At 45.4% G+C, this 20,843-nt stretch overlaps 1 protein-coding gene across 1 annotated transcript; it reads right to left on the reverse strand.

Moving 5' to 3' along the window:
- Positions 1–966: 966 nt before the first annotated feature.
- On the reverse strand, positions 967–20,601 carry PRKAB1 (protein kinase AMP-activated non-catalytic subunit beta 1). The gene is made up of 7 exons (XM_066603668.1): positions 20,366–20,601; positions 15,681–15,847; positions 13,184–13,277; positions 11,254–11,368; positions 4,585–4,718; positions 1,982–2,050; positions 967–1,909 (listed from the first exon to the last, which is right to left on the reverse strand). The coding sequence occupies exons 1-7, from the start codon at positions 20,507–20,509 to the stop codon at positions 1,832–1,834; spliced, it is 801 nt and encodes a 266-aa protein (XP_066459765.1). The 5' UTR covers positions 20,510–20,601; the 3' UTR covers positions 967–1,831.
- Positions 20,602–20,843: the final 242 nt, after the last annotated feature.

Genomic DNA, 20,843 nt, shown 5'->3' on the forward strand with positions numbered 1-20,843 from the left:
ACATACTGAAATAGGAATCTTTGTTACCTACCTTTATAGCAACTAGGTAAGAGAAGTTATAGTCATACACAGAAGTATGATTTTGTGACATGGTTTTATAGCATTTTTTTCCCCTTTACCTTCATGAAAATTCACCCCCCCCCCTCCCCAAAACAGACATACTGGGTTTCCCCATCTGTACAAGAACAAAGATTTTTCTAAAATATGAAAAATAAATTTACCCTAAAGCTTCATTCACACGGGCATTTAAACCATCAGATCCAGATAGAAAAATTTGCTGTGGATCACAGCAGCTGTTTAAAACAGAGCCTCTGCTTGTAGCCCATCAATGGGCCAAATCCACATGCGGATTCCACACCAAGAATTGACATGCCAATTCTTTTTTCCCCCTTCAAGGCACATTTCAGAATCCGCATAAGGAAAAATATACGATGTATGAACTACGGCGTGGATTTTCATGATATTCAAAAGAACAATAAAAATAGAGGTGGATTTTGCAGCGAAGTCTGAACCAAAATTCGCAGTGTGAACAAGGTCTAAGGTTAAGCGCGCACAGGGCAGAAATGCTGCAGATTTCAGTGTACTTATGGGCCGGTGCAGACAAGTGCATGTTGTGGGAATGTTCTGCATGGAATTTGACCCAAAAGGGTGGATTTTTAAATCCACAGAATAAGAGGACTGAATTCCACAGTAAAAATTGACAAAGTAGCAATGAAACCACATGAAATCCACAAAGCAGCCGTGCTTGGCCAAGCTTTCATGCAGGCGGCTTGACTTGCATGTATTTTATGCAAAAACCAGATTTGATGTCAGCGGTAGGGTTCAGTGCTATTTTTGCATAAAATATCCAGCATTCAGAAGGGCTGGTCAATGAAACCTAAGAACCCAGCCCTTAATATATTGGACCTACTCAGTGTAGTATATGTTGTGTGCATACATACCACACATAAAATCCAAACATCTGAGCATGTTTCAGAGATTTATACACAAAAAGAAAATCCTAGATATAGATAAATACACTGTACATTAAAACACAACTAGATGAAGGGTAAAAGGGTGCGTTTTAACCTGTGCATTGTATATCTGGAGCACGCAGCCATAGATACACATGCATGGTTTCAGACTAAGGATGAGCGAGTATACTCGCTAAGGCACTACTCGCTCGAGTAATGTGCTTTAGACGAGTATCTCCCTGCTCGTCCTTAAAGATTCGGGTGCCGCTGCGGGGGAGAGCGGGGAGATCTCTCCCTCTCCCGCCCGCTCTCCCCTGCTCCCCACCACGACTTACCTGTCAGCCGCGGCAGTCCCCGAATCTTTATGGACGAGCAGGGTGATACTCGTCTAAAGCACATTACTCGAGCGAGTAGTGCCTTAGCGAGTATACTCGCTCATCCTTATTTCAGACGCATCCTTTAGGGTTATCCTATGTGTAATAAGGGACCACTGACAGATCTTTATATTATTGTTCGGCCAAAATGATCCAATGGTTGAGGCGATCTGCAGGGTCATCTACTAGATTGGCTGTACAAACATCTCCAATCTACTAAATTATATTTATATGGAGGAGGCTGCCCCATGCACAGCCCAACGGGGCACACAGGCTGGCAAGGTGCTCAGCAGTAGGAAGCATTTATAATTCTACATTAAATTAGGTGCAATCAAACACTGACTACAGAAAGTGCTGCATGGTCAATGGTAGATCTAGATTGTCGACCATTAGAATGTTCGATACAATACTGACAGCTAAATCTGAGTTCGCAAATATTTAATTTGTAAAAAAAAGTTGAAAAAAAAGGCGTAAATAGAGGTGAGAACAGTCTATAGGTGCAGCTCATATTGGCTTGTACAGCAACGTGGTGACATATTTCTTCTTGTAACGGTGAGTAGCACTTAATACCATCACGCCATCCTAGAAGAAGAATACAAAGATGTAATATTCTTTTCAGGTGCGTCTTCAGCACCCCAATGGTAATGTATTTACCTTGATGGACAGGGCATATAGGTGATTTAACATAACATGGTTTGGTTCTGGGAGCAATGCTGGATCACACTGGAAAACAGCAGAAACATGCAGCGTTAAATTCAACAACGGTAAACTTCTAAAACTTAAGGGGTATTCTGGGGACAGACTAATATTTTAAAGTCTAATGTACATCACAATAGGTCATTTTGTAATAGGCTCTCTGTACCCGGTCTAGATACTTTCTTCATTATTTAGGTCACGTCACCCTCTGCCTGAAATATATCTCCACTTCCTCCTGACATCTTGTCTACATTTGCTACTTCCTCTCCTGTCCATAGCCTCAAACATCCTATAAGCAGTGCATGATGGGAGGAGAGGAGCGGACAGGATGTCATGGCTCATGTGCAGTTGAGTGCCAGAAGGTTGTGTCTGTCGGCTTCAGCAGCTTTCTCTGGCCCTCTGAGTAGGAGGGAGGGAGGCTGGTGCTGGTAAGGTGCAGGACCTGCAAGTTGTGGGTGAAGCTAGAGCACTGGTCTTTAAACAAGCTCTATGCATGCTGGGAGTTGTAGGTAACAGACTATTGCTGTGTTTAGTGTGGAAGTAATGCATGCAAACACAGCGGGAAAAGGGTGGTTGAACGGGACAAAGAAGATGGTCCACAGCGGCAGAGAACAGGGAGAAGTTGCTGCTACTAGCTGTGCCTCCAATTCTCAGCATTTCCATTTTGTGCCCGGAAAACACCGTTAAGCATTGCTTTTCCTGTGTAAAAAGCTTGGCTACTTCCAGCTGACTTTAAAAGTGTAAATCTAGAATAGTTTAGGGTGAATGCATATGTGGCGGATTTGTTGCAGAAGTTCCTGCAACTGTCCCAATCACCTGAATGGAAAGAGAACAGCAAGTGCTGCTTCACACAATTCCCAAGGAAACGTCTTGATGCAGAGGAACATTTATAAGGATTAGGTTTTTCAAATTCTGACAAACTGTCAATCTGAAACACATATTCCTTCTAAGAAATAAAAATACCCAAATATCCTTTCTACATCACAAAGTTTCTATGGGCATTGTTTAGTCGGTACTACAACAGAGGGCCCATTTTACTGCATTCTATATCTGACCCTACTGGGAACACCAGGCGTGTTATACCTCACACTCGCATCGTTTAGCTGTGCAGTACTGGCACTATCGCTCCACATATATCTTGGGCATGTATACTGGGCTGGCAATCATTTTTGCAATAGGGTTTAGTTAAACAATTTAGCATGTTTTTGTCTTCTGCCGCTTTTACACGTCACTTTACAGATACTGCAGTCTAGATCTCAGGGTGCATTCACATGGGCGAGAATAAGTCAAGCCCAACATTCTTGAGCACAACTCGCATCGAACAGCATACAGAAACCCTGTCCATGTGCTGTGTAGGAGACCGCCAATTTGTATGTTCTATTCTCACACAATAAGACTTGCCCATGTGAATGCACCTTCAATAGGTGATCTATCAGGAAGGCTGAACTGATGGCTTAGCCCTTATTTCTCCTCTCCTGCACTTCTTATTAACTAATATGTGATCATATCAAAGTTTATGACTGTTTTGTTGATAAATTAGCTGATAAAAAAAAAAATCAGGAGAGGAGAGAGCAGAGGGATCAATCCAGCTTCACTGAAGGATCTCACACTGAGTGACTCTTGAACACTTTATTCCATATTCTGGGGCAGGAGAGGTAATCAAACAAATTCTGGAACAGTTTAATAGGTTTTCTTTTTTACGTTTTTAATAAACTGGAGGCCATTGTTGGGCCCTGGGTTGCCAGCCAGTTGCAGCATGCCACAGCAGGAGCTCCCCCCCATAGCTTTGAGAATGGTCACTATTAACCATGGTATTTAAGGGGTTAAACAGCCAGGACACTTCAAATCCTCTTAACACAGCAAGTACCTACTGTATATGGAATGGGCTCGCCTAAGCCCACTCCATACTCTTCTTTCTAACTTCCCCCATACATAAACTGTGGAGGGGTCAAGAAGAGATTAAAGAGAACCTGTCGTCAACTTTGAGCACCATAAACTACATTATGAGGCTCAAAGGTGAGGGAATGGGTAGTCCAGAGATCTGTGTTTGATACTCAACAGGCACTCGTTCCAGCACGGTGTTTCCCCTCAGATGAGGAGAGCTGCGCCACAACTTCATGGGGATGCAGTGCTGGAACAGGGAGCCCTGTGTATATGAAGCACAGCTAACTAGACTCCCATTCCTTCACCTTTGTGTCTCATACCCGTTTATGGGGCTCAAAAAGGTGGTGACTGATTCCATTTGAAGGAACATGAAGAGACGAAAAACATTCCAGCAATCCCTCCCTTACTATTCTCACAGCATTTGGTCTCATGTTTCAACTCAAACTGACAAGTGTATAAAGAATTCTTCTGCATTTGTTACAGTAGATCGCCCATTTCCCTTATCTTACAATCCTCAGATAAGACCTGTCATCATCTGACCTACTGTATAAATGCTGCATAGGAACCCAGAGTTTTAGGCTTCGGGGCTAATCCCACTTTATGTCCTAGAATAACTACAGGTGAAGATAGATAATGGGCAGAAGGCACAGGCACACACGGACATATACAGGACTTACAGAAATGCCAGTGTCTTTGTTAAGGATAACCTGCAGTAGATGAGGTGGAAGGATGGGAGGAGATTTGAAACGTTCTTCTAGCTTACAGTTATATGGATCTTGTAGATATGGACCAGGCGGGGAGCTGGACAACTCTGCGGAAACAGAAAAATGAGTCATGTTAAGTAGCTGGTTGACTGGAAAAAAAAAAAAAAAAAAAAAAAGTCAAGACTCTTATCTCAGACAGCGCATGTTATATATTTAAAGCAGTAAGCAGGTTACTAAACCGTTCTAAATCGCGCTTAGTCCAATTAATTTTTTAATAGAGACTAAAAACTCAACAAAAATATATACTTAAAAAAAATTCCTGGATTTTTTTTTTTTGTCATCCATACATTAACCCTTTCCAATCCACTGTCTGTCGTCTAAAGACATTATGACTTAAGGCTGTACAACTCCGATGTTGGAAGATGCCCGTCAGGGTTCTCTTATTGTATATTGCCAGCCTCTCTGCTGTCGGAGCCTATCCAACATGTCACCTCATGCAGTACTGGCTTTAGCCAGCAGATAGCGCCGTTGTTAACGGCAGAAAAGGAGTAAGCCTCTAAGAAAACCAGGATACAAATTGGATTGGAAAGAGTTAACTTTTTTTCTGCCCAGCTTTATCAAGTGCTCCCAGTCTGACTACCAGGCCAAGGCTTGTTCTCCTGTGTGCAGGAGGTCATTATCTTCCAGTGTGGCTGGCTCTCTGTCAAATCCCCCCTGGGGGCTCTCAGACACCTTTCCTCCCCACTAACCTCATTCCTCTGTATATCCCACCTCTAGATTACTGCTAAATTAAAAAGGAGGAGTGAGGCAAGTCCTTAGAATGATTAGGTGGCTATCCCAATGGCACAGCCCAACATCCCTTCAGACATCTGTCCACTTGTGGAATTGATGCCACGTCAAGTTTCTGCACTTTCACTGGGGCCCTACACAATATTAGTTCCAGTTCCATAACTTTTGGCACGTCAGTGTAAACCATCAGACACATACTGCCCAACTCAGCTATGTGTGCAGAATAGACAGGGTATTCCATGGGATGCAGCGTCACATGGCTCTTCCCTGCCTCCTGCCTTTATGAGTCGATAGAGAGAAGGCAGGAAATACAGGCTGAAGTTGCATCACATAGCATGCAGAGTTAGGGGACAGGTTAGTGGGACAGCCGCTATCACTAGCTGCCCTTAAGTAGTCATACACAGACACAAGTAGGCTGATTGTTCAACAATTATCTGGTGAAGAATAACTTTGCTAACGCAGACATACATTTTAGTCCGCATTGGCCATCAGTCATTCAAGCCGGCCATACATGTTCCATGACACTAGGCGAAGGATGAAAGCGCTTTCTGAGGATGGAATTCCAAAGATAGTTTGTGATGAGGCCTGATAGCTCAGCAGGCCCGGCAGGTTTAACCTGAGCTCTGCCAGTATTTCTAAATATCCTGCCATTTTACCTGGCCCCAGGGACTGACTGAGTGGCCCATCTACTGCAGCAGCCTTCCATTGAATAGATCCAGGATATTGGTATATGGCGCTGCCCTGCCCCAGCCCTTCAGTCACAAAGGCCACTGCTTGAAGCTTTACAAACTATTCGTCCAATACCCGGCTCTGATCTTCCTGTCCGCCGACCCTTCACAGCCTCAGACAGCTTCCCCACACAAAGTGGGTTATAGTCCAGAGTAGCAGGCCCGCCTCACCCATGTATTAAGGCAAGGGATGTTGCAGCCAAACACCCTACCGGGCCTTCAAAAGCTGCAGCCTTTCCTTCCATCTCGGAATACCTGAAACCCACAGAACAAGTATGGCCGAGTCCTGTGACAGCTTGGCAGGCTCCTACAGGACTGTAAGCTCTCTTTGGCAGGAAGACTTCCGCTTTCCTTCTGCTCTGCAGCATAGGAGGCACTCTGCCTTAAGACATGGAAGTGGTGAGCCTTTTCCCAACTGTACAGAGGCCTGGCCCCAGTGAAAGGATGAGTGCCCATCTCTATACCCCCTCTGGCCATGGTCCCATCCTAGAGTGACCCTTCTCTGTGGCCCCTGAGGTGATGCGTATGTAGGGACCTTTCTTGTACTTTAGTCTACTATCCATGGGGAGGCTGTCAGATGCTGGGCAGGACTAAAGTGACCTTCCCTGCAGTGCCTTACAATATGGCCTTTGAAAAAGTAGACACTCCTGCCTGAGCTGCTAATCACCGTGCAGAGATGGTCTAGCGAAGTTGTTCATCAGTATTTTACACCTACGTAATGCTCCTCTATATGGCATTTTGCCTATTCTGCAGTAGTGTTTTTACCTGCGCTTGTATTTGTATACCATTATATCAGCACCCATGTCTACCTGCTACGCTTTTCTGTTAAACCCCAAATAGCATGTGACTTGGCTGGTGTTCATCTATAGGGTTGTGCTGCCCTACAACAGTTACACAATCATTGGATACAACACATTGTGTAGCCCTAGCCTTAAACCCCAACCTAAAGAGATCACTGGTATTTAATTTGCCTAAACCTTCTGCTCCTCACATTTTCTTAAGGCCTCTTTCACATGAGCGATGTTCTGTAGGCTGAAAGAAACCATGGGCTTCACATACATGCGTTTTGTAGTGAGATTGGGTAGCCCGTGGGAAAGAGGCCTAAGGTGGACACACTGAATCCAATCCCATTGTCCTATTTAGGGATTTTAGCTTGACCATGGATTCAGTGCAAGACCACATGTGTGCAAAAGCCCAATTTAAGTTACCCAATTGTGCCACGATTGAAGCACCTGCATGATACTGCCTATTCCTGACATTTTCTATCACTACACATATGCTTGTATAAGTTTTGATTTTTGGCTCCTTGGCTGCTCTTATCTATACCTTCCTAGGAGGATCTTGATCACTCCCTACTCCAGCTTGTCCTTCATAGGGCCCAGAGGAGGGGTGGGTAGGTTAACTACACTAATGGCCCCTTGATACAGAGCAATCATCTTTCAGAATAAAGCTCCCACTAGAATTCTAACTATAACAGTCCTATGTAAACGCATGCCAAAAACTGACCAACTGGCAGATGGAGACGCACAAGAAAAGGCGGCTCCCTGGTCCATTCCACCTTCATGCCAGCAGCATTTTGAGTAAGGTACAGTAGCGAGCAGCACTGGGACAAGCTGCTGTGCATTGTTTGCTTGACAGCTCATCCCATATAAATGGGCCACCCTAGTGTATTTTATCAGTCTACGTAGCCAAACAAAGGAGATGACAGTTCTTCCACAATGAGAAGCCCTTTATTCCACCCTTGGTTCTGCTGAAGTGAACTAAAACGCTCTTCACTGTGGAAGTGCCACCACCTTCTTTGTTTGGTTGTGCCTACCGTTTACATCAGGCTCTCTGGACATGCACTTCCATCGAATTGTTGGATTCTGTGATGCTTTGCTTGGTGTAAAGAGATTTTCTTTGCTCAGTGTGCTAAAGATGGACACCTGCCATCTTACCTTGTCAGACAGGTCACTACTTATTGCTCTTCATGGTTATGGGCACTGTTAACATTAATAGATGCAGAAGTGCTGGTATTTGTTACAAGTCTATGCTATGAACCTGCTGTTGAACCTTGGTGGGGAAACAGGAAAGGACCTACCACTGCCACCAATAGAAAATCCCCCAGTACTGATGCGTTCCCTATTGTGTGGTAGAAGAATGTAGCATTTCTAGCCCCCAAAGCTTCTTACACAGTCATCTTGCCAGTAGGCATGTTGGCTAACACCATGCAAGAAGTGTTAAGGCCTAAGGCTAGTGTCACTTGGGAATGTGTGTTGTACCGGTGGATGCAAGGCATGTGTGTCAAATCTGCCTCCTATTTCTTTAATAAAGGATCAGCAAGCATTTCCCAGCCCCATTGAAAACCATGGGAGATATGTTTCGAGGGAATGCCCAAAGATAGGCCAGGTTCCCCCTTTATTCTTGCACCTTGATGTGGATAAAAAAAAAAAAAAAAAACTCATGTATCTGACCCCATTGTTTCGCAATGCACAGATTGAACATAATTTTCTCCACTGTGTGAAAGTGGCCTAAGAAGAGAGACAAACTATATTCTTCATAAATGTCAAAATCCTGGCAGAAGAGTCCTTGCTGAAGTTATGCCAGTCTGGTTTTACAGTGGGTAAGAGTACCAACATCGATGTAGAGCACTATGAGGTTGGTGAGTCTTCAGATTTGTGGGAAGTGCACTCTGGTAATTGGTGACCTGGCAAGGCCAGACTCATTGGAGTAGCTTGGATAGTAATGTCACAGTTTGGTTTTATATCAGTCTCTCGTGGACACAAACCAAGGTGTCTAAAAGAAAAGCTGTTGCCCATAGCAACCATCCACCGTGCTACTTTCATTCCTTATACTGCTGAGTTAAGTGAAAAATTGCACCGATTGTTACTCATAAAAGCCAAAATATTCTTTAACACCTTTCTAAAGCACGTAGCTCAAGCCATTTTCCCACAGCCCACCCTTGTTGCTTGTATCCAATTAATTTCCCCTGGGTAGGCGGTACAGAGCAGGACTGTCCTGCAGTTTGCTATATCACTAGAGTCCCTTGCAAGTGCATCTGTTCCCAGCTGTAGCTGGATTTAAGATCAAGGTTTGCTGATCCTCCCCAAAACCTGTACTTTACCCCAACTAGTCTACGCCATTTGCCATGTTTGAGGGAACACTGGTATTCTGGCCAATTGGGAAAACCCATGTATTAGTAAATGTAGGAGTGAGGTCTGTGTCTCTACATTGGCCTAGCCCAATGAGAGCCTATCAACGGTAGATTGTTTGCGATCCTGGTGGGTGGTGGAACAAAACCCTGCCAGTCAGATGTTCGTCTGCAAAACCAAACCTGGCCACTGCAGTGGTACAGAGCTATCTGCTTCCCACAGAAGTCAGCTCTGCATTAGCACAGTGACCCAGCAAACTGCTGATTAGCAGGTATTCTGATTGGCAGAAACCCAATCTACTGATGGTCTGTCTAGCTGTCATTAAAGCCAACAGTTTACAACCCCTCTAAATATTGTCCCGGATATATACTAGATCAAAGGGAATGTTGCTACCAGTACTTTCCAAAGAAGTTTTAATAAGAGTAAAGCTTATATAAAAACACCAAGAGACTTACAAGAGGTTCATACAAGTTAATACAGTGATAATGTGCCCTATATAGGGCTCAAAGATGTCTTGATAGATTTCTTAAAAACAATTTGACAGTGCCAAGAAGATTGTCCTGCTGAAGTAACTGGAGTCAAATCCTAGACAAAAAGTACCCCCCCCCCCCCCCCCCAAAAAAAAAACAAACCAAAACCCACACACACCACAAACTATGTTTTGTTTCATTACCTTGACCCATTTTTAAGTTAACGTTCTAGTTCCTGTGCGACTCCCATTGGGCGTCCAGTTCCCAAAATAACAGAATATCCTGGGCACCTTTACGATCTGGCCCAAGGAGTTCTCTTATGACACTTACAAATTACATTTTTAGATGTGTTTATTCCTTTGGCCCCTTTATAATAAAAAAAAAAATATATACACATTGTGCGTTTCTCCCATTCTTGCTTGAAGAACACTGTTACTCTTGCTATACACTGACAGTTGAATGAACGCTCTATATTAGCAGACTGAAGAACAATTCTACAGAGACTTCACACGTTCCTAACTTCCTTCCAGACGATGACTGTCATTGGTCGGCTGAAACAAATGTTTGTTAAAGTTACATCCGACAGAACCATTTTGGGTGAAAACATCCATTTTCAGCAACTTTAGTGTGTATGGGCACCTTTAGATAAGGCTCAGTGCAAGTGTCTTGTGATGAGACTTACTGACCCCTCCATCTCAGAAGAATTATGGGTATAATGGGAACTATAGGCTACATCAGGGAAAACAAGGAATCAAGCTGACAGACGGACCACTAACATCTATACATAAGCGACTCCATCAGTGGAAGAGGGGAGCAGATGCCCCCTTTAAATGTGATCTATTCTCTGGATAGGTCATAGTCTGTAGTTTATGGACAGGGGTCTGCCAGTCAATTGTCTAGCCTGCTGTCCAGTGCAGTCGGCCAGATGCAGCCATCAGCGGTCAGCAAAGAAGCGCAGGTGATGGCTTTGCTTCCATTGACATAAGTGGGAGAGCCGCACTGCTCCTCCACTTCCTGCTTAGGATGTCACATTCAGCCCTGACCAGAAGGGGAGCAGGAAGTAGACAAGCAGTGCAGCTCCCCCATTTAGGTCAGTTGAAGCAAAGCCAGCCCTGCACTGGACAGTGGGCCAGACCATCAGCTAATGGATGGGGGTCCTGAGCAGCAGATCACCCATTTATCAACCGATGACCTATCCAGACCATAGGGCACTAGTGGAAAATGGGGTAGACAACCCCTTTTCTGCCTACTTTTTATTAACTGCAAATAGGGCTCAATTTTGAAGTAGGACTTATACTTCAAGCATCCTCAAAAATACTGAAAAAGTATTCTGCATCCTCAAAAATCCTGCTATGTCTTGTTTTCAGGGTAGGTCTTATTTTCAGGGAAATGGGGTATATAGTACAGCATATGCTATTGAAAGGCTGGGAAGCAAACTCTGTACTACACACTTATGATGAATTATAAGACCAGTTTATATATATCTGACGTGTGAAACTTGTTATAATAAACAGTTAGTCTTACCTGACACATCAGAGCCTTTCTGAGAATCCACCATTAAGGCATCAAATACTTCAAAGTCTGTCTTCTTCACAGTAATGACATTGTTTATAGTGCCGAGCTGGCTAGTTACTACTGGCTAGACAAAGAAGAGATACCATTCAGTTAGTACACCAATAGAAGCTACAAGTAAAGCCCTCACAGCACTATTGAGGATGGAAAGAGTTAAAATCTTTAATTTGTCTTTAACAGAATACAGAAAAAATATATATATTTGGTCTCATCTTTATTTAGTGGGTCATTACAATAAAGTTGTCAGTTTTGTTGCTGTGTGTATACTACAAAAAGACCCCTCCCCTAAAGATAGCAGAATTGTGTGATTCCCCACCCGCATCCTTGAGGGTTTTAAGAAATGAGGAACCCACACCTTTCCTGGACTCCGCAGGCTGTCATATGAACATAACCTTTGTTTATGTGGCTCATGGGACCAGAGGTTCCCTGTAAGCACAAGTATACAGGACAAGCAGTGGCATGTTATCTGGTCATAGTACATGCATATACTCCCAACCAGTCCAACAGAAGCCAGTGAATCTTATAAGCTTGCCTGGCTTTAGCAACAGTGAGTAAAAAGTTATTAGGATGGTGGGCCTGAAGGTCCTCACTAGGCATCTGGCTGCAATGACTGCATTGGGCAGGTCCTTCTAGCTAACCACTCAGATACTATAGTTGCCATTAACCATAGCAACTGAGGGGTTACATGATGGGAATTGGCAATCTCAGATCCTGGTTGTTACAGGTGGGTGTCAGCTGTAAGACAGCCAGTTCTATGCAAACAGTCAATTAGTTGGACTCATGAAATCTATTAGTATATAGAAGCTTCAGATGCTCTCAGCTGGCTCTATACACCATGGGTTGACCACCACCATCTACCACTGTGGAGAAAGCCAGGGCTGCCTGGACATACTGTGTAAATGAGACTGAGTGTCAAAGTGGGCGCCACCTTTTAAAGAACCGCTTCGTAAATGGTACCATATTGTCCACCACTCTTTGGCAATAGAGTCCATTTTATAACGCAATCTATTTCCAAGATGCAGCTTACTCTACTGCCACCAATTCCTGCTCCATAACCCACGTTTATACATAAAGATTTTGGGGAGGACTTTTCTGCATCTTTAGGTGCATATTGTGGAAATATTTAACTTGTGCAAAAGCACCCTTACTGCATTCAGTATAAGAGACATGAACTCATAAGTTAAAGCCATCTGTGAGAATACTGAGAGGGCACTACTGGGGATTCACTGGGGAGCATTAATGCCCACTGGCTTCATATTTATCAAAACTTAATGTCCCTTATTAGACTTCCTAAGGAGCTGTGTAGAATGAATCTAGTACAGCCCAGAGCCATGGTCACAATTCTGCAGTCATCAGTTTCCCATAAGCATTTGTTTAACCACGAGAGGTGACAGATGTAAAGTTGCTGGGCACCCCAGCCTGGGACCTTATCCCCTACATTACCCCCATTCTCTCCTACTACAAGTCCACAGTGAGGTGCTGTTTGAATGGCCCTGTAGAGCACATGCTTGACCACTGCGTCATCCAAGGTCTATGGCGCTCCTAGCCTAGTACAGCACTTTGTTTTAGTTGGCAGTGTGGTTAGCATCCAAGCCATAATTTTGCCTCCATTTTATATATGGAAGAGCATCCTGGCATGACCGCAGGTCTCCAGAAGCTTGGAGTTCGGGAGAGACGCCCATAGTCAAGCCAGTACACTTCCATATGTGAAACAAGGCAAAATTTGGTAGCGTTATCCCTTTGTAGGCAGTCCCACTCAACTGACAGGTTGACAGATGCAAGTTGATGATCTAGAAGTATGGAATTTAACCTTACAATCTCTCCCCCCATTAGATAAATGGCTGGCATGCACCTCATCTCCAAACTGAAAGGACTTGGTTACCTCAGCAGGGTCATGTGTCCACTGGCCGTCAACGAAAAACTTGTACTGGTGATCGCCTTCTGGCAGGTCCAATATTGCAACAAAGTTGTTTTGGCTGTAACACAAAGAAGGCAAATTAAGGGTAGTAATACATCTGTATACCAACTAGTCTAAAGTACAATGATGAAGACAGAACTAAACCCCTGATTAGCACATTGCAATATCATATTATGGCTGCTGTTCCAGGAATGACTTCTGAACCATAAAAAAAATAAAGAGTTGGAGACAACCCGTCAGCCCTCCTGATGTACATTTTAGTAAATACTTGTATTCATCACAATTGTCAATTCTCACAGCTCTGCTATTCCTACTAGAAAATTATGACTAAATTAACTGGGTATTAGTTGTGTGTTCTGCATACGCTAACATTATCCAATTAGGGCAGACACATCTAATCAGAATTGTAACACCCAATTGTTATTCCATTGAGAAACTAATGAATGACAGGAACAGTATAATGAAGAAAAGAGGCTTTAGAGTTTATGGGGAATAAAAAACAAACAAAATAAGTGGTAGTGCCACAGCAACCTATGGCCTTCTGAATGCCCCCAGGGCAGCCCTGATTCTTTACCAATCAAGTTGTCTGTGGAAGTTCTTTAATAGGCAGCCTGTCAATGCAGAATAATGCAATTGAGTATTGCATTATACTGTATACGTGTTCAAAACAACTGCAAGTTAAAGTCCTCTATGGGAACTAAAAGTAATAAGACTTTACTACAAAGAATTAGGGCTTCCATTTTATTTATTTTAAAGCTTCTATGTCAAAAGATCTGCAGGTCCAAATCGTGGCCCAAAGACTGGACACAAGGTCTGTCTTCGTCACACTTACGAGAGGAAAAAAAACAAAAAACGAACAAAGCGAGTGTTCCAATAACCGCACCATCGCCCTCATACCTCCCACAAGCCAAATTCTTCTAAAGATCATACAATAAAGTATTGCAACAATTGTTGGATGGGAACTGCCGGATATTTAAGACCAAAATTCGCAAGCCTGCGCTGGATCATGGAGTAGACCCGGTAGTATCAACAGGACGTGTACATGCGTTTCGTCTACTAGAGCAGAGCATTAGATTGTGTCGAACATGACAAGCTTTGGAAGGGTCTGAAGCAAATGGGCGTCCCTGAACATACTGAACAGCTTATAAGGTCGCTTTACAACAACCAAGAAGCAACAGTCAGGACAGCTTATGGAAACACGGATGGGTTCAGAATAGAGAAAGGCGAACAGCAAGGCTGCATTCTATCACTAATCCTTTCAATCTGTAAGCAGAAACGATCATGAGGAGATGCAAAAATATAATATGAAGAAGTCAAAACAGGACTAGATTTCATCTTCCTTGAATCAACACACATGGCAATCTGCACCTGAGATCAAGAGACTGATTACACTTGGTAGGAATGCAAAAGATCTGGAAAAGCAAGGATATTAGCACTGCAACAAAAACCAGACTGGTCAATGCAATCATCTTTCCCATAACTATGCATGGTTGCAAAAGTTCGAACTAGGGTGCTGGAGGAGAATGCCTCGGACACTTTAGATTGCCATGATAACAAATGAGGCAATGTTAGATCACGTCAAGCCAAAGGATCACTAGAGGGCAAAACCCAAAACTGCCTTTTGGCCATGTGATGTGCGCTTACTCACTGGAAACAGTACTGATGCTTGGCAAGGTCCATGGGAAGAGAAGATCAGGAAGACAAACAAGATGGCTGGATACAATAAGGGCCACCACCAACATGTCAATCACTGAACTGAGCGGTGAAAAACAGAAACGCCTGGAGAACATTGATCCATAGAGTGACTGAACAGAACGTGTATTATATTTAAACACACCAAGAAGTAGATTAAAAATTGGTATTGCTGCATCTGTAAAGGTCCAATTTAGTAAATCACATTAGTCCCACTTAAACAGTTGAATTTTGCCATCATGTAATTTTTCTTTTCCTGACCATTCTTGATCACCCAGCATCCAAAGGGAGGGGGGGTGGGGGGGGGGGGGGGGGACACAGAAATTGACCAAAAAGCAAAAACCCCTCATTGTAGATGTGTCCCTTGAATGTTCTTTTGAAGGTGGGAATATCAGAACTGAAGAATGACCTGGATACAGGACCATCGATGACCTTGTTATGTAAGGGTTAAAGGGCATCAGTCAACCATAAGCACCATAAAATAAGTTTTAATGCTTGAGCTTATAGTTTAGATGATGGGTAATGTGGGAAGCCGTGTAATTCCTGGATGTAGTGCACAGCCTTCAGAGAAGAGTCAAGCTGCTAATAAAACACTCCAAGGAAGGGGGGGGGGGGGGGGAAATAAATCCAGATTGCTTTAAGGGTTTCTACACACAGACATCACGATTCCCACTTAATGTAGACTCTCCATTTTCTTCGGCTGTACATTTGCACATAAGTGGTGACACAATAATAGCCTCCTATAAGTTTCTGGTAGTGTGCACTGTACCTTCTGATAAGCGGCATCTTCCCCCAGTTATTAAATGACCCAGATAGGTAGATTTCTTTCCCTCCACCAGTCCATCGAAATACAGTTGGCCGAGCCTGTGTTGGAGCTTTATCGTTTACTTCCAAGTCATGCTGCCATGCTAGAAATTCATCTTTCTCCAGTGGTGCCTGCAAGAGAAACAAGGGGTCAGCCGATATCACACGTGAGCTTTGTACAGAGCTCCTCTTTATTTGGCATCTTTTAATTACGGTGTTTCCCTGAAAATAAGACAGTGTCTTAAACCTTTTTGAACAAAAATTAATATAACTTTTTTAAACTCCCATAACTTGATTGGGCAGTGTGACTTGTGGAGGCAAGCTCTAGTCCGTTGGTGCCATTTTTGGGGGTGTATATGGCTTTTTATTCAGTTTTTTCCCTTGCCGACACAGTGACCAAGGAAGACTATTCTGGCTTTGCATTTTTTCTGATGGTGGTTTCTCCTTTATACCACGCAATATCTTAATGAACTGGAGTTAAGGATGCAGCGCTCTTTTTAATGTGAAAACTGGGATGAGGGGGTTTTAAGCTTTTACCATTTGTAAGTTAAGTTTAGTAATAAATAGGCTTCATTTTGCTCCGTTGGTCCTTCTAGGAAGCTTGAATTAGCACTCATCTGATCACATGTACAATATACAAGTATTGCAGTTTAAGATCTTCCTCGTAAAGTTGTGTCATAGGAAGAAGTCCATGGCAGGAGTGGGGCCCTTCACAAGACCCAGGCTGTCATGGTAACTGAACAGCACCTCACAATCTTGTCACAGAAGGGTGTTCAGAAGATGATGGCACCCCCTTCCTCCATCAGGCCACTTAGATACACTTGATGGCATCCAACTGGTCAAAGCGCTAGATTACAGTTAGCTCCGACCCAATGTCGGTTGTCAGCCACCACATACAGATGGGCTCAGCGTCTGGACCTGCTCCATACACGGACTCCCAACGGGGCTAAGTGTTACATCCCAGGGTTTCATATATGAAGATTGGTGGCTGCACCTTTAGCTAGACTTACATGGCAAGTTTGGCTGCAGAGGCTGAAAGGAACCAACTTTAGTCCCTGAAGGCTGGAAGAGCGGCTCTGGCCAGAGCAGGGATAGTGCGTTATTAGGCCAACACTAGCAATGTACTGAGGGGTCAGGCTAACTTCACACTGGCGACTGCAAAATCTACCCCACCATGCGAATTCCCAGAGCAGTTTTCAGGTCGAAAGAGCTTTGCATCACTTCAAGGAAAGAGAAAATCCTCTGATAGCCGTGACAGAGGGTCAAAGAGTTTCTCCAATTGATTTCAATGGGAGACATTGTATTGCGTTCACGTAGCACGTGGTGCAATGCTGCCGCCGGCCCCATGGAGAACAATGGGGCTGCGATGCGAGATCGAACATGCCAGCCTTGGTTTCCTGCGTCGCTGTGCCATATCACTGATGTGTATCACCCCAGCCAGAAGAATGAGGTTCTTGTTTGTGTTTGGCGACCTCCAAATCTCACCTGTGTAAAGACAGCCTCAGTCTGAAGACGAACAGCCAAAAAACAGCCCAGAACCATCAGATTGGAAGGACGGCAGAGCAGAACTACAAGTATACCTGGTCTCTGTAGTCGGGACAGAATTCTGTCCCAAAACTAGAGGGTCATTTTTAAGGGGGGGGGGGGGGTCCATTAAAATAAAACCCTGTCCCCCTGCTGGGCCCTGCCTAAAACCCAAGCAGGGTATACTCACTTCTGCTGGGGCCCCAGGTTGCAGCTGATTGCCGGCACTGACACTGCAGCGACTTCCAGTAGACTGGCTGTATGGAAGCATGTGACGGTGGTGTCATGTCCCCAAACTCCTGGCATCACGGCAGCCAGGATATGAGCACTGATAGGCTGCAGCCGTCACATGCTTCTGCCCAACCCATCTACCCAGAAGTCACCACCAGCTATCAGCTGCATCCTGGGGCCCCAGGAGAGTATGCCCTTCTTTGTTAGTTATTTTAGCCAGGGCCCAGCTGGGGACACAGGACTTTAATAGGAAAACCCCTTTAAATGGAATTCAGCAACAGAATCTGAACAGGATTGCCAACAGCGATGTGTTAAGGCACAAAAATTTCTTACTGAAGCCAAGGGGAAGAAAAAAAAAAGTTACACAAAAATTGTAGGACAAATTAAGGCCCATTTACATGGAACAATGACCGCTCAAAAAATAAATAGAGAAACCTCTAAAAAGCGATTATCGTTGCGTCTGAACGTGCGGCCATCGTGCACTGCTAGCTGATCGCTAAATGTAGGCCAACCTAAAAATCGTCATGTGGTCTTACGCCGAGTTCTCAGCAGGTAGTGCTGATAGCATTGTTACCCATTAGAGAACAAAGGAGCTAAATGTAGATAAGAGGAAGCCCATTACAGCGCTCACCGCTCTGTAACATGTACAGAACCTTCTGAGTCAGTACGATTCCTGCAAGCCTAAGTTTATAGAATGAATGCTGAACGGAATGGCCAGCATTTTCAACGCTGCTAAAAAAGCGACAACCTGTCCCGTCCCCTCCCCCTCTGCTGGGCAGAAAATGCAGCTAAAACACTTGTCAACGCTGCTAGAACCACAGTAAGCGCCGTGCTTATCCAATCGCCTGTGTGAGGGAGGCCTGGTAGTAGGGCAATATGATAATTAACGACTTTGGCTCATTCACATCTGTGTTTCAAGTCCATAGCAAATTCCATTACTTCTGAAGAACCGTGCCATTTACCAGGAAGAATAGCACTGCAAGACAATGGACCCCACGCCAGAACCTGGCAGCCCCCATTATAAGACAGTGGACCCCACAACAGAGCCCAGAGGCCACCATTATAAGACAATGGACCCCATGCCAGAACCTGGCAGACACCATTATAGCTTAATGGGACCCGTCAACAGTGATTGCACAGCATATAGCACCGAGCATTACATTGGGGTTATCGCTGTAAGCCAGAATAAAACCATACATAATCATGTCTATGAAGAAGGACCCCACTAGTATACAGAGGGCAGCCTATTCCTACAGAGCAGTCAGGCACATTGGACAGCTAAGGGTCCTCTTACACAGCACCCATCAGACACAGATGCCCAACAGGTCATGCAGAGATGATCGCTGCCTTCACACAAGATCATCACTGCGTGTATGGATCATTCCAGACTACCTTCAGCCACAGTAAGGCCTCCTGCACACGGATTTCCCACCCGTGCCCGCTGCCATAGGATTGCATTAGATAATGCAATCCTATGCAGACCGACGCGACTTGTCCGCGTGAAAACTCATGCCGTAAACAAATCGTGCCACGTCCTGTTTGTGTGTGAGCCTCGCAGAGGCCTGCGCATAACGGCACAGCTAAGGCGCCGACTCTGCACTGGGCATGTGCCAGCTGTGCGCCGGCCAGTGCAGTGAGAAGACGCCGGACAGGTGAGTATCAGGTGAATGCCAGGGCATGGGTGGCATCCTGCTGCAAGAATTCTCACAGCGGGATCTGACCCGGTCTGCAGAAGGCCTAAACAGGCAGTCATCCTTTGATGGGTCACATGGGCCGAGTGTCATTTAGTTTTTGGGCCCATGTAAACTGAACGATAATTGTTTATATTCTTGCTGGAGCCCAAATGTATCAGGCCGTGGAAACCAGTCCTTCTCGTGTACATCCACAGCCCACAACACTAGGCTCACACGGGGTGGGAATACTGCGGATTTTGCTGCTGCGGAGGTTCCGTGTGAACACCCCAAGGTTAAGTTTACACGTCGCTGACTTGCTGCAGATTTCGCCACACCGTGTAAACACATCCGCAGGCAAGATGGCATCGAGGGCGTCACCCCGGCTCTGGTTGAGAGGCATTTAATTGCATTCAGACAATTCCCCGGTTTTGTGATGCAGTCTCCAGCTTCTACACGTGATGTCAGGGCACTGCCCGCAGACGCCGCTCCGTGTTCAGAGCGCGATTAAGCCGCTCGTCCAAGAAGTGGAAGAGAAACACCATGAAGGTGTTCAGACCATTCCGGCAGCACGTGGAGCCCAGAGATCAGTTACAGCGGTGACCCATGGGATGTAGTGGCAGGCGTGGGCTGGGACGGCAGCTACGGGGGACTGGTAGTCCCAGCTGACTACAGGTTGCTAAATAAGACAGCCACCTGGCAACACCATTTGTTATAAACAAGCCATGAGACCCCATCATTAAGGACATAACTGGGGGGGTCCGGTTCTTGGAAGCCCAACGCACAAAGGTCACAGCACCAGGGTGGAGGGAACTGACCTTTAGAGGTCACCCACCTCTAGCTGCAGGAAGCAGACATGCTGTACAATGCATAGTGGCCGCAGGCCTACTGAAGTGACAGGTGCTCAGCCTGCAGTACCAACATAGGCCACTGGGCAGTGTACAGCTGTCTGCAGCTGGAGGAGGGACAAGCCCTTTACGCCAGAGCTGCCCAATGCCAAGAGGCGGGTGTCCCATGCACCTAAACATGCCCTTCCAGCACATAACAGGGCTGTTTCCGTCCACAGCCTCAGTGCCGGCTGCCAGGAGGACCAGTGAGAAGACACTGCTCCCCAGAGGTCAGCTGCAGCGCCCCCTACCCGTGCTGCACTGCCTGGCAGGGATAGCGGCCCGGGTCCCTACTACCAGTTGTCTGTCCCTACAGGCCGCTGCGGTCACCCCTTCACCTTGCTCTCCTCCGCCGGGTACATGTCGGCGTCCTCCGGACTGTCCATTAGTATCTTGGCTCTGTCCTCCCCCTTGGTGGCGCTCCCGCCGCTGTCTCGTCGCCCCTTTAGGGGTCCCGGCCGCTCGCTGCTGGTGTTCCCCATGTTCCCTGCAGGACAAACTACGAAGCACTGAGGACTTTGTTTACGGCGCCGCCGCTTCCGCCTCCTGTTTCCGCCGGCAGCTGTGCGCTCCACGCCTCTCTGTGACAGCAGCCGCGCGGCAGGCTTATAGCTCAGCGATGACGTCACTGATGCCCAGCTGACTGCCCTGCCGAGCCGGCTGTTCCTGCAGTGTATATGGTGTGTGACTGGGTAACGGCTGTTGAACCTCCAGACCGCCAGATGGCGTCTAATGATTTGGTTGCACGCCAGATTACACACAGGGAGACAGATTTAAATGGACTGATGCAAACAAAAATGAGTGATGTTGCCCATA

The sequence above is a fragment of the Eleutherodactylus coqui genome, chromosome 5 (genome assembly GCF_035609145.1).
Source record: "Eleutherodactylus coqui strain aEleCoq1 chromosome 5, aEleCoq1.hap1, whole genome shotgun sequence".
NCBI lineage: Eukaryota > Metazoa > Chordata > Amphibia > Anura > Eleutherodactylidae > Eleutherodactylus > Eleutherodactylus coqui.

Excerpts from the sequence above, each read along its gene's own strand:
- PRKAB1 (XM_066603668.1), bottom strand. The coding sequence starts at position 20,509 with ATGGGGAACACCAGCAGCGAGCGGCCGGGACCCCTAAAGGGGCGACGA. Across the intron at positions 4,719-11,253 it reads GAAAGGCTCTGATGTGTCAG|AGTTGTCCAGCTCCCCGCCT; the intron begins GTAAGACTAACT and ends CTGTTTCCGCAG. Across the intron at positions 1,910-1,981 it reads TATATGCCCTGTCCATCAAG|GATGGCGTGATGGTATTAAG; the intron begins GTAAATACATTA and ends TTCTTCTTCTAG.